Source organism: Sinohyriopsis cumingii, chromosome 11 (genome assembly GCF_028554795.1).
Source record: "Sinohyriopsis cumingii isolate HCF-2022 chromosome 11, ASM2855479v2, whole genome shotgun sequence".
NCBI lineage: Eukaryota > Metazoa > Mollusca > Bivalvia > Unionida > Unionidae > Sinohyriopsis > Sinohyriopsis cumingii.
Window position 1 is genome coordinate 42,945,729 of NC_142971.1, and position 14,227 is coordinate 42,959,955.

Here is a 14,227-nt window from a genome sequence, read left to right on the forward strand (position 1 = left end):
CTGTCCCTTTATTACATGGGTATGGTCATGGAGCCCATTATATTATGTAACGGTAAAAGAAATTAATCACAAATACCAGACATAAAGAAGAAACCATTTTAAGTTCTAATTTCATGGCCAGGATGAAAATCGGGTATTTAAGTTAAATCAATATGCATGTAAAAGAAAGCAGCATTAGCTTGTTTCTTGAAGTTTATTTTTGAAGATTTTTTTTCCTAATGTTAAAGATACAGTCAGACCTGTTTGTAATGACCACTCAGGATAATGCCTAGAAGTGTTCTTTATGAATTCAGGAAAATTTTAACTGATTTGTGTGTATATGGCACTTAAGGGATTTGGCCTTGATACACAGGCAGTCCTTACCATATATACTTGTATTTAAATTGGGTCCAACTGAAAACAAGTTGGACCCTGACCTGCTGTCACATATTTAAATGCACTGGCAGATCAGGGTCTATGTAGTTTTGCTCTACTGATGAGTCCTAACAAACTGCACAGATCCAGATGTAGTATGTGATAGCAGATCTGGATCTGTGCAGTTTAAAGTTGGATTTGACTTGAATATGAGTGTATACTTTTGATGCAGATGTTTGCAGTAGCTTGTTTGACTACTATAGTCAATAAGTGTATTCCTCTCTTCAGGAAATGTACGCTTTATGGAGTAACAACACTATATTGTTACTGATGTAAATTAATGGTTATAAATGAGACACAAGCTTAACTGTCTGACTGTATATAAACAACTGAAAACACGCCAGTAAGTCTAAAACATGACAGCAATTCTGAAAACATGTCAGTAATTCTGAAAACATGCCAGTAAGTCTAAAACATGGCAGTAATTCTGAAAACTTGTCAGTAATTCTGAAAACATGTCAGTAAGTCTAAAACATGGCAGTAATTCTGAAAACATGACAGTAAGTCTGAAAACTTGACAGTAAGTCTGAAAACATGTCAGTAAGTCTGAAAACATGCCAGTAAGTCTAAAACATGGCAGTAATTCTGAAAACTTGTCAGTAATTCTGAAAACATGTCAGTAAGTCTAAAACATGGCAGTAATTCTGAAAACATGACAGTAATTCTGAAAACATTTCAGTAAGTCTGAAAACATGATACAGCTATCCCTATTCATATATATTTGTACCAAATATTTGCACAAAAATGTTACTTCTGTTGATCATCTGACATCAAAAATGGGATGACAGATTTATCAAACTCATTCATTTCAAACTTTGCTTCCCATCCATGCTATGAAATGACTCTTGTAGTATTGTAGAAGTTGCTTCTATTCTCATCAAGGGATTAATTTGCCATAGTAGGTATTTGCTAAACTATCTCCTGAACTGTGAAAACTTATGAAACCTGTATTCAGTTTTAGCTGATATAATCATGATAAAAAAAATCGACATAGTTGTCTCTTGTATTAATATTATATTAATTAATTGATTGTTGTTGTTGTTGTGGGGTTTAACGCCATTTTTCAGCACATGATAGGCTATGCATGGTGGCCAGTATTAATGGTAGAGAGAGAACCCGGGAAAACCCCAGGAAGAACCACCGACCCAAGACAAGCTACTGGCAAGCTTTCTCACATACCCGCATCGGCTGAATCCTTGACTCGAACCCACGCAGACAGAGGTGAGATGGCAGTGATCCATAACATAGAGCACTTTAGACCACTCAGCCACTCGGGGCCCCTAATTAACTGATAACTATAACTTTAAAATCATTTTAAATTAATACATCATTCTTTTAGCAAAATACTGTACACTGAAATACCTACTATGGGGAGATAATCTCTTGTTGGAAAAGATTAACATATACAGTGCACAGAAAACAGTATACCATATATACACATTTATAAGATGAGTCCAGCTGCAACCTGAATAGATCCAGGTTTATCATCACATAATGCACTGGCAAATCTGGGTCTGAGCTGTTGTTTATGAGTAACCAACCAGTAGAACAAACAAAATTTACCCTGATCAGCAGGCACATTATGAGTGGCAGATAGGATCTTTGTTTATTTGCAGTTAGATGACTTATAAACGTGTGCATACAGTACACCTTGGGAAAGTAATTGTGCAAAATTATCACTTATGCAGACAAATATATATCATTTATACATGAAAAAAAAAGTTTTAATGGTTTGCAGTTTAGATTTCATTGCTAAGCAGATAACAATTTCATAATTTAAAAGATAACAACGAGCAAAAGCTGTTTCATTGGCTGAGTTTCCACAGCGATGCATTTGATGTTCAGAACACATGGGGAATAACTAGGAAATATAAGTGAAGGATTCGCTTCTTCAAAAAATGTTAACAGCTGTTTAAAAGTACTGGTTGAATGCTGCAATGTGAAAAGGTCTATAAATCTTACTTCCTTATCTAATATTCTAATTCAAGTACCCTAATATTTTTTTTTACAAAATAGTGAATAGTGGGAAACATTTAAGGCATAATGTTAAAAAAAACCATTTAGTTAAAATTTAAAATTCATGAGATCACCGTTTATCAAACTTTCAAGTAGGATTAAAAATTTGTCCCCAACCTTATATCTCCATTTGCATTTAGAAAATACATAAAAAACCTGAAATTGTTTTTAAATTGATATACGTGTAAGATTTTTTTAAAGGATATATGTGTAACATTTTGAAACTGTTGCAATTATTATATTACAATGATATGAATTCATATGCATATTCATAACAGCAAACAAAATGGAAATTCAGATATATTTAAACTTTTAGTGTCCTAACTTCTAGTTCACACTTTACTTATACTTGTTGTGTATTCTTTATGCCACAAATGCATTTACAAAAAAATTATCTATGATATACAAGCTTATTCACATAAGTACATATTCAACATTATAAATTCACATTATATGAATGAGTTAAGATATTCTTATCTTATTTTAAATGTTCAAAATCTGGAAGAAAAGAATTAGATGTACTCTATGTTTGGATGAGTAACCATGTTAATGGACTTTAGATATTATGGATGAGTAACCATGTTAATGGACTTGAGTTATTATGGCTGATTAACCATGTTAATGGACTTGAGTTATTATGGCTGAGTAACCATCTTAATGGACTTTAGTTATTGTGGCTGAGTAACTGTGTTAACAGGCATTTTAAATTGACAATGCAATAAAAGTAGCTATCTTTAACTACAATTTGTTGTTTATGTTATTTTATAAAAAAATTCATTATCAAGGCTACTTTTGCAAGATGTTCAAAACAGAATTTTTCTTAGCTAATCTAAACATAACCTTTATATAATCTTTTCTAATGATCAACAGGAATGCCGCAATGACCCTATCTGGTCTCCAGAATGTTATTTTCACTTCATAACAGAGACAAATACTAACTCCATCCCAATTTTTTCTTTTATTTTCATTTCTCCTTTTCTTAACTTTTTTTTTCTTTTTTTCTTATGCATGTTGGAGTATGATAAGTGATGAAAGGGAGGTAATTCAAAGATATCAGTAGTACAAATGGAACACACTGGCTTTTCAACCAAAATACATCAAGAAATAATGATGGAATAATACAGAACAAAAAGAGAGAAAATGCCAGATAATGACAGAGTACTTAGTCACACACTAAAGTACACTTTGCAAAATAGAACCATGTCAAAGTCATTATGATGACTTTATGCAATTATTTGTACCTGTTCAATAAAAGAAAGTTCTCCGGTGAAAGATTTTGAAAGTAAGAAACTTGTGAATGCTATAGGCAAGAATATGTCATAATACTGTATAATTAATATTGTAATGATGTATTAAGTGAAGATGACATCATCGTGCAAACGACATACATGTATTTGCCACAGACAATAGTATTTTGGAGGTATTTATCCTATCATAGACATAAAGGTCTGAGCAAGTTTTAAAATTTACTTTTAGCAGTATATTTAGATTTAAAAAATAAACAACAAGGATAGAGTATATCAAGAAGCATTTTTCCTTCATTCAGTCTTTTTTGAAAAACTGAAATATTCTTCCTTGATAAAGGACCAACATTGAGGATAAGTAGTCTCTGATATGGAAACAATGCCTGCAGATATTATTTTCATCATGCACTAAAAAAAATGCATTATCTTTAGAAAACCTTGGACATATTTTGTCTCAATTCCATATCCAAGTATAATCAAACAAAATTCTGAGTGAAAACTGAATTTTCAATACATACACTAATTTGAAATAGTGAATAAATTCAACATGATAAATTTGAAATTACTTTTACAGAAAAAAAGTTATATAACTAACATAAATGGCCCCAAAATTGCCCCATTAAGGTAAAATGTTATGAAATATGAAATGTCCATGGATAATGTTGAGCAACTCAAACAACGTGCCAAGTGGAATAAGGGAAATAACTCAAATTACAATATTGCTTTATTTAACAGAGTTGTTTCCCTCGTCCTTTGAAAATTCACTCCTATTTGATAAAACCAAAAGTTTGCATTTCTTTCTCTTTGGTTATATGAGCTTCATAAAAAAAAATGTTTAATGAAACTGGAAGTTATAAAAAAGTCCATCATGTCAGAAAAGGACAGTCATATTCTGTCTTTATCTTAAGACAGCATCCCATAATACCTACACTGCAACTTTAATTCTATACTAAATGGGAGTTTGTAGCCAGATATTATACATTCAGTCTTGCAGTTTTTAAAAGATATTTATTTAATGATATATTTACTTATATACTTATTTATTACATGATATAAAAAGTCTAAAATGTTATTAAATTATATAAAAATTCATTCATACTTGATTAAAATCAAACTTTTGTTCTTCTTTCTCTTTGATCTGTATGAGCTAGTTAAAAAAAAGATACTTAATCAAACTGGAAGTGTACAGTCATATTCTGTCTTTATTCTATAGAGAGTATCCCATAACACAGTGCTGTGCAACCCGCAGCCCACAGGCTGCATGCGGCCAGCAGGCTGATTTTAAATGGACCTCCAGAGCTCGAGCAGCTATATAGTCGTTGTTTTCTGCTGCGGCCCTCAGCTTCAAGAAAAACATTTTTCATTGGCACATGGTGTCAAGAAGGTTTGACAGCACTGCCATAATACTACACTATAAAGACTTACAAGTAGGAAATTTGGTCTGGAGGTTTTTAAAGGCTATTTACCAAACATTTATTTAATGTGTGTGTGTGTGTGTCTGTGTGTGTGATTTGGATTTTTAACGTAACTTTAACAATTTTTCAGTCATATTGCTACGATGTCTGCTGTGTGGCAATTTATAGTGATGTCTAGCACTGGGACATCATGTTGCAGACATGTAGCATGATGTCCCACCCAGTCACATTATCCTGACACCAGACCGACCAGTTCTAACACTAACCTCTTAATGCTGAGCGCCAAGGGAGACAGCTGTTAGTACCATTTTTATAAGTCTTTGGTATGACTAGGCCGGGGATTGAACCTATGACATCCTGCATCCGAGATGGACATTCTAACCACTAGGCCACAGAGCGGCCATTTATTTAATAATATATTTACTTATTCATTAAATTATATAAAATGTATAGTAGCATCAACAAGAAATGAGGGCCATGAAATGTTTTGTTAATATATATCTGCATCAGTTACACTAAACAAATCATGTAGTTTCGATTAGAATTCACTTCATTAGACAACTTTATAATACAGTAATGTACTATCAAAGTTAAGAAGCTTGGACACTATACTATAATCACCAGACAACACTGTAATAGAACAGTTCATAAGGGAGAAGGCAATAATAGAATACAATTGGGCACAGTGGTGAATACATTAAAAATGACTGTCATGTGATTGGAACACATCTTCATGTAATCATTATTGTTAAACTAATTCTTATCTCTCTGCCATATGGAATTACGTCACAGTTAATACTTCCAGCTCAGTACCCACGAATGAAGTTCTAGTCTATTTTTAGAACATTTTTTCCTCTCTCATTTTGGTGGTGATAGGAGAGTTTTATTTATGTATTTCTGGTAGGGATTTAAAGGTAACTGTTTATTCTTGATAATATGAGCTCAGGGTGTTGTTGTCTGTGTGTATTTCGGCGACAGTGCACAGTGAGTAACAAGGCCTTGGTGATGATCCGGAAGTGAAATCTGTGTTCTGTTTACATGCTGCTATGTTGACAGTCCAGCATCTCAAAAAAGAGCAGGTCAACATTCGACAAGAACTTCACCGTGAAGTCATCTTTGAAGGTATTTTAGATTAACATATGATTTGCATTGATTGTCACACAGTGGAAAGGTCAGTACTGAGAAACAAATGTAGAGAACATATAGTAAAATTAATTGTGTTCTATGGCCATATATTCCATGCATTCATCTACTCATCATTGTTACCCAAATGATTATCTCTCTGCTATAATCTCCATGCATTCATGTATTCATCACTGTTACACAAATGCTTATCTCTCTGCTATAGGTGGCACTCCACAGTTTCATATTTTGCATGGGTTAAAATTTTAAAGGAAAAGAATTTCCCTGGGTCTCCTTGCTGGTTATACTGCCTATTCAAAAAAGACCTTGTATGTCTTAGGTATTGTTCAAAGAACCTTTAATTCCCTTTATTTTGGTGTATGATTGATGGGTGTAATATGGGTTATAGAGTACATAGCTTGGCCTTACTTCAGATGTACACCTTTCAGAAAAGTGCTAGCTCCACTTGGGGTTCACTTTTTGAACTCCAAAGGTAAATTGTACAAAAAAGAGCCCATAGCTTTCTTTACATGTATTTGTTAATTTATTAATTGCACTTTCAGAAGCTGGTATTGTCTAGTCTGGCAAAATTCATTTTCCCTATTGGAATAGCTACTGAGGATAGTGTACTTTAGACTAATTCAGGCTGATTTTTTCAGTACAGGGAGCAGTCATTTAGGTTAGCAGTGTGCTTAGATCACATACAATTTCCAAGAGTACAATATCCAAAGAAATGTCAGCCCATTACATCAAAGTAGCATAGACATATAACAACATTCTCTCCACTGTGCATGTTATAAATGCAGACAACTTCACCTTACATATGTCACTCTCTCAAAAGTACATAACAACTGGTGAGTGCCCCCATACACTGAATTGTTCATGTACTCATCAATGTTATATAAATGCTCATCTCTCTGGTATACACTCCATGCATTCATGTACTCATCACTGTTGCACAAATACTTTTGTCTTTGCTAAACACTTCTTGATTTCATGCATTTCCTCATACAGTAACCTGTCCCAATGACTATCTGACTTCTGGAATATGGTTAATTTGTAGTTGTACTGTAACATAGTCAAACCGATGGTTACAACAACTATATTATAACTAAAGTTGACTATGCAAAACTCATTCTTCACAAACACTATTTCCTTATTTTCCATATCCAACAAAAGCATACATGAGTTAAATATTAAAACACCTCCTGATTAAAATATAACACATCCTTAATTAAACTATATGTCTCAAGTAATTAGCTGAGACTCTTGCTTAAAGCTTAATTGCCGGGAAGATCGAATAATGAAAACTTGTACTTTAAATGTCAGTGAGAATAGCATTTATGTATCAACATCACTGATGTGTTGCGTGGAAATTTTATTAAAATGGGGCTAAAAATGTAACAATTAGTAGGTGATCATTTAATTGGTGGGGGGGGGACTTAGATTTTCTTTCAAAAACCAGGATATTTTTTTTATTACCTCAATACAATTTATTTTCTCCAACTAAAATAATGGATATACATTTTATTCTATAAAATTTAAGCAAAAATATTTTTTGAAGTTATTTTGGGGTCCACATTTTTTTACATAAAATTATACCCCCTCCATAAAATGGTTCATCCTTTGTAGCAAGCTGACATATTATGAACATAGAAATATAATGGTCTCAGAGATCATCAAGGAAGGACTAAACAAGCAACTAGTGCAGAGGTGATTTCATAATAACTGTTAGTCAGCTCATAGTCTGATTGGTCAGAAATCCAATGAGATCACCAAAAAGCAGTATTTGATTAGCAGTTGTTGAATGATCACCTAATTTAAACATCTCAAGCAAAAAAATAATTTTTAGATTAAAGTATAACTGCCTTTCAGATCAAATAATGACAGTTCATTGTGTGATTTAACACAGAAGACGACAAAAAGTACTACATGCAGTCAGCAGGGAAAATGTTTAAATGTTGCACTCAAACACACACACATGCATTCACCTATTTACCATGGGGATACTACATGAGTGCTCATTTCATAAGTGTTATAGATAAGTGGAAGTGATGTGAATAACAAGTGTATTACTAAATCAAATCATCAGGACCGACAAGCATTTGTTAGTTCAAGGAAGTAACTACAGCTGATTACGTCTTTCACAGGACACAGTCAAGTTACAGTAATAAATGTTGATTGATCCAGTTAGAAGAAATTGGGAATTTTGTTTATTATGATATTAAATTCCACTCCATTTAATCTATAGTCACTGCATACCTGTAACATCACAACGTGTCAGATAATAAAATGATTTTGGATCTCTGGACAAGCTGACATAACACTTAATGACAATAAACAACTTTCCAAAAATGCATCCAAATCAGAATTATGATGGACATGATTTTAAACATGGCTGCTGTTATCTCCACCAAAGGAATGTAATGATTTAGCTTTGTTGAGTTTCAGGTGTCTATTAACTTGTTATCCCTGCATGCCATTTTTTGTACTATGTGGTTGTAACCTTGCTCTGTTTGATGATCATAATTCAGGACAAACCAAATCAAGTTGGAATATAGACAAGGGGAAAATATAGACAAGGGGAAAGATGTAGCTCAACAATGATAACAAGAAAAGTAGAGTTACAATTAAAAATAAAAAAATACAGATAAGAAAACATAATTTTTAGACCCGATTTTTTAAGGCAACATATACTATTTCTGGAACCAGAGTTTGAGTCCGGATTTCAGACTTCCTGCTAATAATCTAAAGCAGACTGGTCCAAACAACACAGATGAGTCTTTGCACACAAAAAAGGAGGGAATTTGAGATTTGGAGTTAAAATGGGCCAGGACATGAAAATCATGGTTCCAATTCGGTAAGAATAAATGTGCAGGTGAAATAGCCAAGATAGCATATTGTACATACCAAAGCACCCCAAAAAATGAAAATCTCTCTGAAACATATGTGGCTAGATACAATAGGAAGTATGAAAAAAATTGTTTCTGCCCCCTCCCCCCCTTAGGTGAAAATGAAAATAATTGTCCTGGAGAAAATGAGTTCATGCATTAAACAGGGCATGACAAAGCATCTGATAGATTTTTCATTAAATTCTATTAAGTAGTATGCCATAGAACTCTCCTCCAGTTGTAAACAATTAAGAATGTCCACAACACTCTGCTAACATGAGTTGTCTGGAGATACAACTGTTATAAGTTGTCTGGAGATACAACTGTTATAAATTTCTGGAGATACAACTGTTATGAGTTGTCTGGAGATACAACTGTTATAAGTTGTCTGGAGATACAACTGTTATGAGTTGTCTGGAGATACAACTGTTATAAGTTGTCTGGAGATACAACTGTTATAAGTTGTCTGGAGATACAACTGTTATGAGTTGTCTGGAGATACAACTGTTATAAGTTGTCTGGAGATACAACTGTTATGAGTTGTCTGGAGATACAACTGTTATGAGTTGTCTGGAGATACAACTGTTATAAGTTGTCTGGAGATACAACTGTTATGAGTTGTCTGGAGATACAACTGTTATAAGTTGTCTGGAGATACAACTGTTATGAGTTGTCTGGAGATACAACTGTTATAAGTTGTCTGGAGATACAACTGTTATAAGTTGTCTGGAGATACAACTGTTATAAGTTGTCTGGAGATACAACTGTTATGAGTTGTCTGGAGATACAACTGTTATAAGTTGTCTGGAGATACAACTGTTATATGTTGTCTGGAGAAAAAACTATTATAATTGTTATCAGCACTCAGAAAAACTAATCCAAAAGAAAGGAATATTAGAGGCTAAACTTAGAATCTGAGCATTATTCAAAGAAATGAGCAGAAGACAAAATTATAACTGCAGTAAATAATGGCTTGGAGGACTTCATCAAGTATGCTAATATTTAGCATGTATATTTACTCCTTGCCCATATTTCTGCTGTGCAAATGTTTTGTAATAACTCTGATTTTCTCTTAAATATGAACAAAAACAGTGTTTATGGTTCTGTGTGTTAAAAATTAATATTTATCATAATATTTATTAACTGCAAAATAAACATAGCAAAACCTAACTAAATAAATATTATGATATATTTATTCTCTTGCTGTTTTGGTCCATGCACACTGCACACACTTGGAAGATAAATTATCCTCCTTTCAGTATGACTCCCCCTCTTTTAAAGGCTGAGAAGCTGGCTGGTATGTCACAGTTTGATACAGACAATAGCAAATGGATGGTTTGGTATTACACAATTTGATACAGACAATAGAAAATGGATGGTTTGGTATTACACAGTTTGATATAAACTATTACATACGGATGGTTTAGTATTAAACAGCTTGATATAAACTATTGCATATGGATGGTTTGGTATTACACTGTTTGGTATAAACTATTGCATATGGATGGTGGTATTTTATTGCACAGCAACACAAAAAGAATTGTTTAGTTCCAAGGCTGATCTGATTGTAGGATTTGAACTTGCACCCTTCTGATCGCAAATCCATCAAACTAACCAGTTACATGTGTCAGTGGATGTCAACTGCCTATGCCTTGATATAATCATTGTGTCAGGCATTGATTGTTTGCACCATATCAACTTTGGTTTACATTAAACCACATGACATAATAATTAGTTTCATTCCATAAAATGGCAGTAAAATATCTAGCATTTAGGTTTTAGAATTCATTCAGTGCTGTAGATATTTGTGATGTCATCATGTCAGTAAGCATTATTACATGTCTGTCATTCAAAATATGACAGCATCAGATGAGTTTATGAGATATATCAATGATGTCCTGTTATAAATCCTATATCGACATACATTCTAGCTCAAGTGATTTTTGAAGATAAAAGGGTGGGGCACTTAACAGTACATAAACCAAAAGGTCATCTTTTGATTTCCCAAACTGAATAATGAACTTAATGTCATAAAGACATTTGCTTCTACACATACATGTATATCTGGGATCCCAATATTCTCATGGTTCTTGCCAGAATATTCTCCCCCCCAAAAAAAAAAAACATGGATGCCAGATATTGGAAAAATTTAAGAAAAATGACCGCAAAGGAGGTATACAACATACAACAAGAAAAAATATTGATATATTTAATTATCAAATGTACTGGAAAAAATGTGTCTTTCTAATTTTAAGTACACTTTTGTTTCTGGTTTAATGTTATCCTTCATTAGTTTTCTCTCAAAATATTTATTTATAGCTATGATTTGTTTTCTTTCAGAATTACTATAGAATTTTACCCAATGACACATTTCACTATACTATTTTTAAAGATTAATTATTACTGTACAAGAAGCAGTCATACTATCTCAAAGATACACAGCCTTTTGATTAATGGGCATTTCCACCCAAGTCATCCTGTCATACTATCTCAAAGATACACAGCCTTTTGATTAATGGGCATTTCCACCCAAGTCATCCTGTCATACTATCTCAAAGATACACAGCCTTTTGATTAATGGGCATTTCCACCCAAGTCATCCTGTCATACTATCTCAAAGATACACAGCCTTTTGATTAATGGGCATTTCCACCCAAGTCATCCTGTCATACTATCTCAAAGATACACAGCCTTTGATTAATGGGCATTTCCACCCAAGTCATCCTGTCATACTATCTCAAAGATACACAGCCTTTTGACTAATGGGCATTTCCACCCAAGTCATCCTGTCACACTATCTCAAAGATACACAGCCTTTTGATTAATGGGCATTTCCACCCAAGTCATCCTGTCACACTATCTCAAAGATACACAGCCTTTTGATTAATGGGCATTTCCACCCAAGTCATCCTGTCACACTATCTCAAAGATACACAGCCTTTTGATTAATGGGCATTTCCACCCAAGTCATCCTGTCACACTATCTCAAAGATACACAGCCTTTTGATTAATGGGCATTTCCACCCAAGTCATCCTGTCACACTATCTCAAAGATACACAGCCTTTTGATTAATGGGCATTTCCACCCAAGTCATCCTGTCATACTATCTCAAAGATACACAGCCTTTTGATTAATGGGCATTTCCACCCAAGTCATCCTGTCATACTATCTCAAAGATACACAGCCTTTTGATTAATGGGCATTTCCACCCAAGTCATCCTGTCATACTATCTCAAAGATACACAGCCTTTTGACTAATGGGCATTTCCACCCAAGTCATCCTGTCATACTATCTCAAAGATACACAGCCTTTTGATTAATGGGCATTTCCACCCAAGTCATCCTGTCATACTATCTCAAAGATACACAGCCTTTTGATTAATGGGCATTTCCACCCAAGTCATCCTGTCATACTATCTCAAAGATACACAGCCTTTTGATTAATGGGCACTTCCACCCAAGTCATCCTGTCATACTATCTCAAAGATACACAGCCTTTTGATTAATGGGCATTTCCACCCAAGTCATCCTGTCACACTATCTCAAAGATACACAGCCTTTTGATTAATGGGCATTTCCACTCAAGTCCAATGATAGAGTCTTATTTCATCAGGTCTGTAAATAAGTGTTGGGCGATAATAATAAAATCTAGGTAATATTGACTCATTAGTTGGCAGTGTCTGGCAAAAATGTGGTCATTTTAAGATCTCTGATGTATACACATAATGTACATGCATATTGTTATGTTTATTGTTTGTTGGCTTTTCTTAATGATTATGTTATGTACAACTGTATTTTGAACCTGACCTTGTCCAAAATCAAGCTAATGATATATCTGCAAACAACGTAATACACAGCTAATATGTCTCTAACACTGTGGATTAAATATTTAGATCATTGTTTGTAGTAAACATGTTTACTTCAACTTGAATTAAAGATACAGGTTTGATTCTGACCTTAGAAACCTCCAGAATGGAAATGTCTGATTAGATGACAGAGTATTTTCAGAAAAATGGTAACTGCAACCTACGTCAAGTAGAGGGGTATATAATCTTGTTTACCTAAGAATTATTAATTCTTGCCTTAACATCTGAAGCAGTGTCAGTCTTATTGTTGTGTTCAGTTTTTACATTTGTGTGGATTTATTTATTCAAATTATTATTCACTGGAATTATAAAATATTTATAAAGTAGATTAAAACATTAATATGGAATCATAGTGAATTCAGACATGAAAATTTTGGATTATATTGTTGTGATATATCAAAAGACTTTTAGCATATCACCACAATCTAGGCCATTGGCACATTAGTACAGCTGATACAACAAGCACATCAACACATTCAATATCAGATTTTTTTTTAATAACACTGGAATTCAGTTGGAACTTCATACATTTTGACTTGTGATAGAACTGTTAGAACTTTTTGAGATTTAATTCAAAATACTGAATGTTCTTCTTAAATTTTCACTTTGTATTCAAGGTAAAAAAAATATTTGCTGACATTTACAAAACTTGTTGGTTTTCACTCTTTTCTGTTTCTACGTTTATGAGCACAGAGTGATAACAATATATAAAGAACAGAATTTCCATACCTTCTCGCCTGAGTGGGACTTGAAGATTGCATGAGGAACTCTAGCTAGAGAATGTGCCAGGAGGGCCTCTTTAAATTCCTCAGCCATCTTGTTGGTGTGCATTCGGCTCCTCAAGTGCTTCATATTTTTCTGGAGATTGATATAAAATTGCTTAATGGACACTCATATATAAAAAGGAAACCATGGTCACTTCAATATTGTAGTTTCCAATTCAACATAAATGTAATATAACTTACCTTTCTACTTTTTAAAATCCATAAGAAATTTTTTTTCCTTCATACTGGATGGGACTTCCTGACAATTATAAAATGTCTGCTCAAAGTCTGATACATGAAAACCAATATTATTATTATTAAATCCATATTTAGTCATAGTAACAACATGATCAAGGCAGCTATGGAGAGTGTAGTAAAAGGATAACTGGATAATTACATTTTTGTTCATAAATTATTTTCTATCTCTTCAAGGTTCATGTTAAACCATATCCAACTGCACCAATCTGGCATTTAAAAGAACAAAAATGCTGAAA

At 33.5% G+C, this 14,227-nt stretch overlaps 1 protein-coding gene across 2 annotated transcripts in view; it reads right to left on the bottom strand.

Moving 5' to 3' along the window:
* LOC149788020 (synaptotagmin 2-like) overlaps nucleotides 1-14,227 on the bottom strand; it is a 68,772-nt gene that overhangs the window by 23,990 nt on the left and 30,555 nt on the right. For both annotated transcript variants that reach the window (XM_089974289.1, XM_089974290.1), the window contains exon 8: nucleotides 13,699-13,827. In XM_089974289.1, coding sequence (XP_089830415.1) covers nucleotides 13,699-13,827 — 129 coding nt within the window. The remainder of the gene's footprint in view (nucleotides 1-13,698; nucleotides 13,828-14,227) is intronic.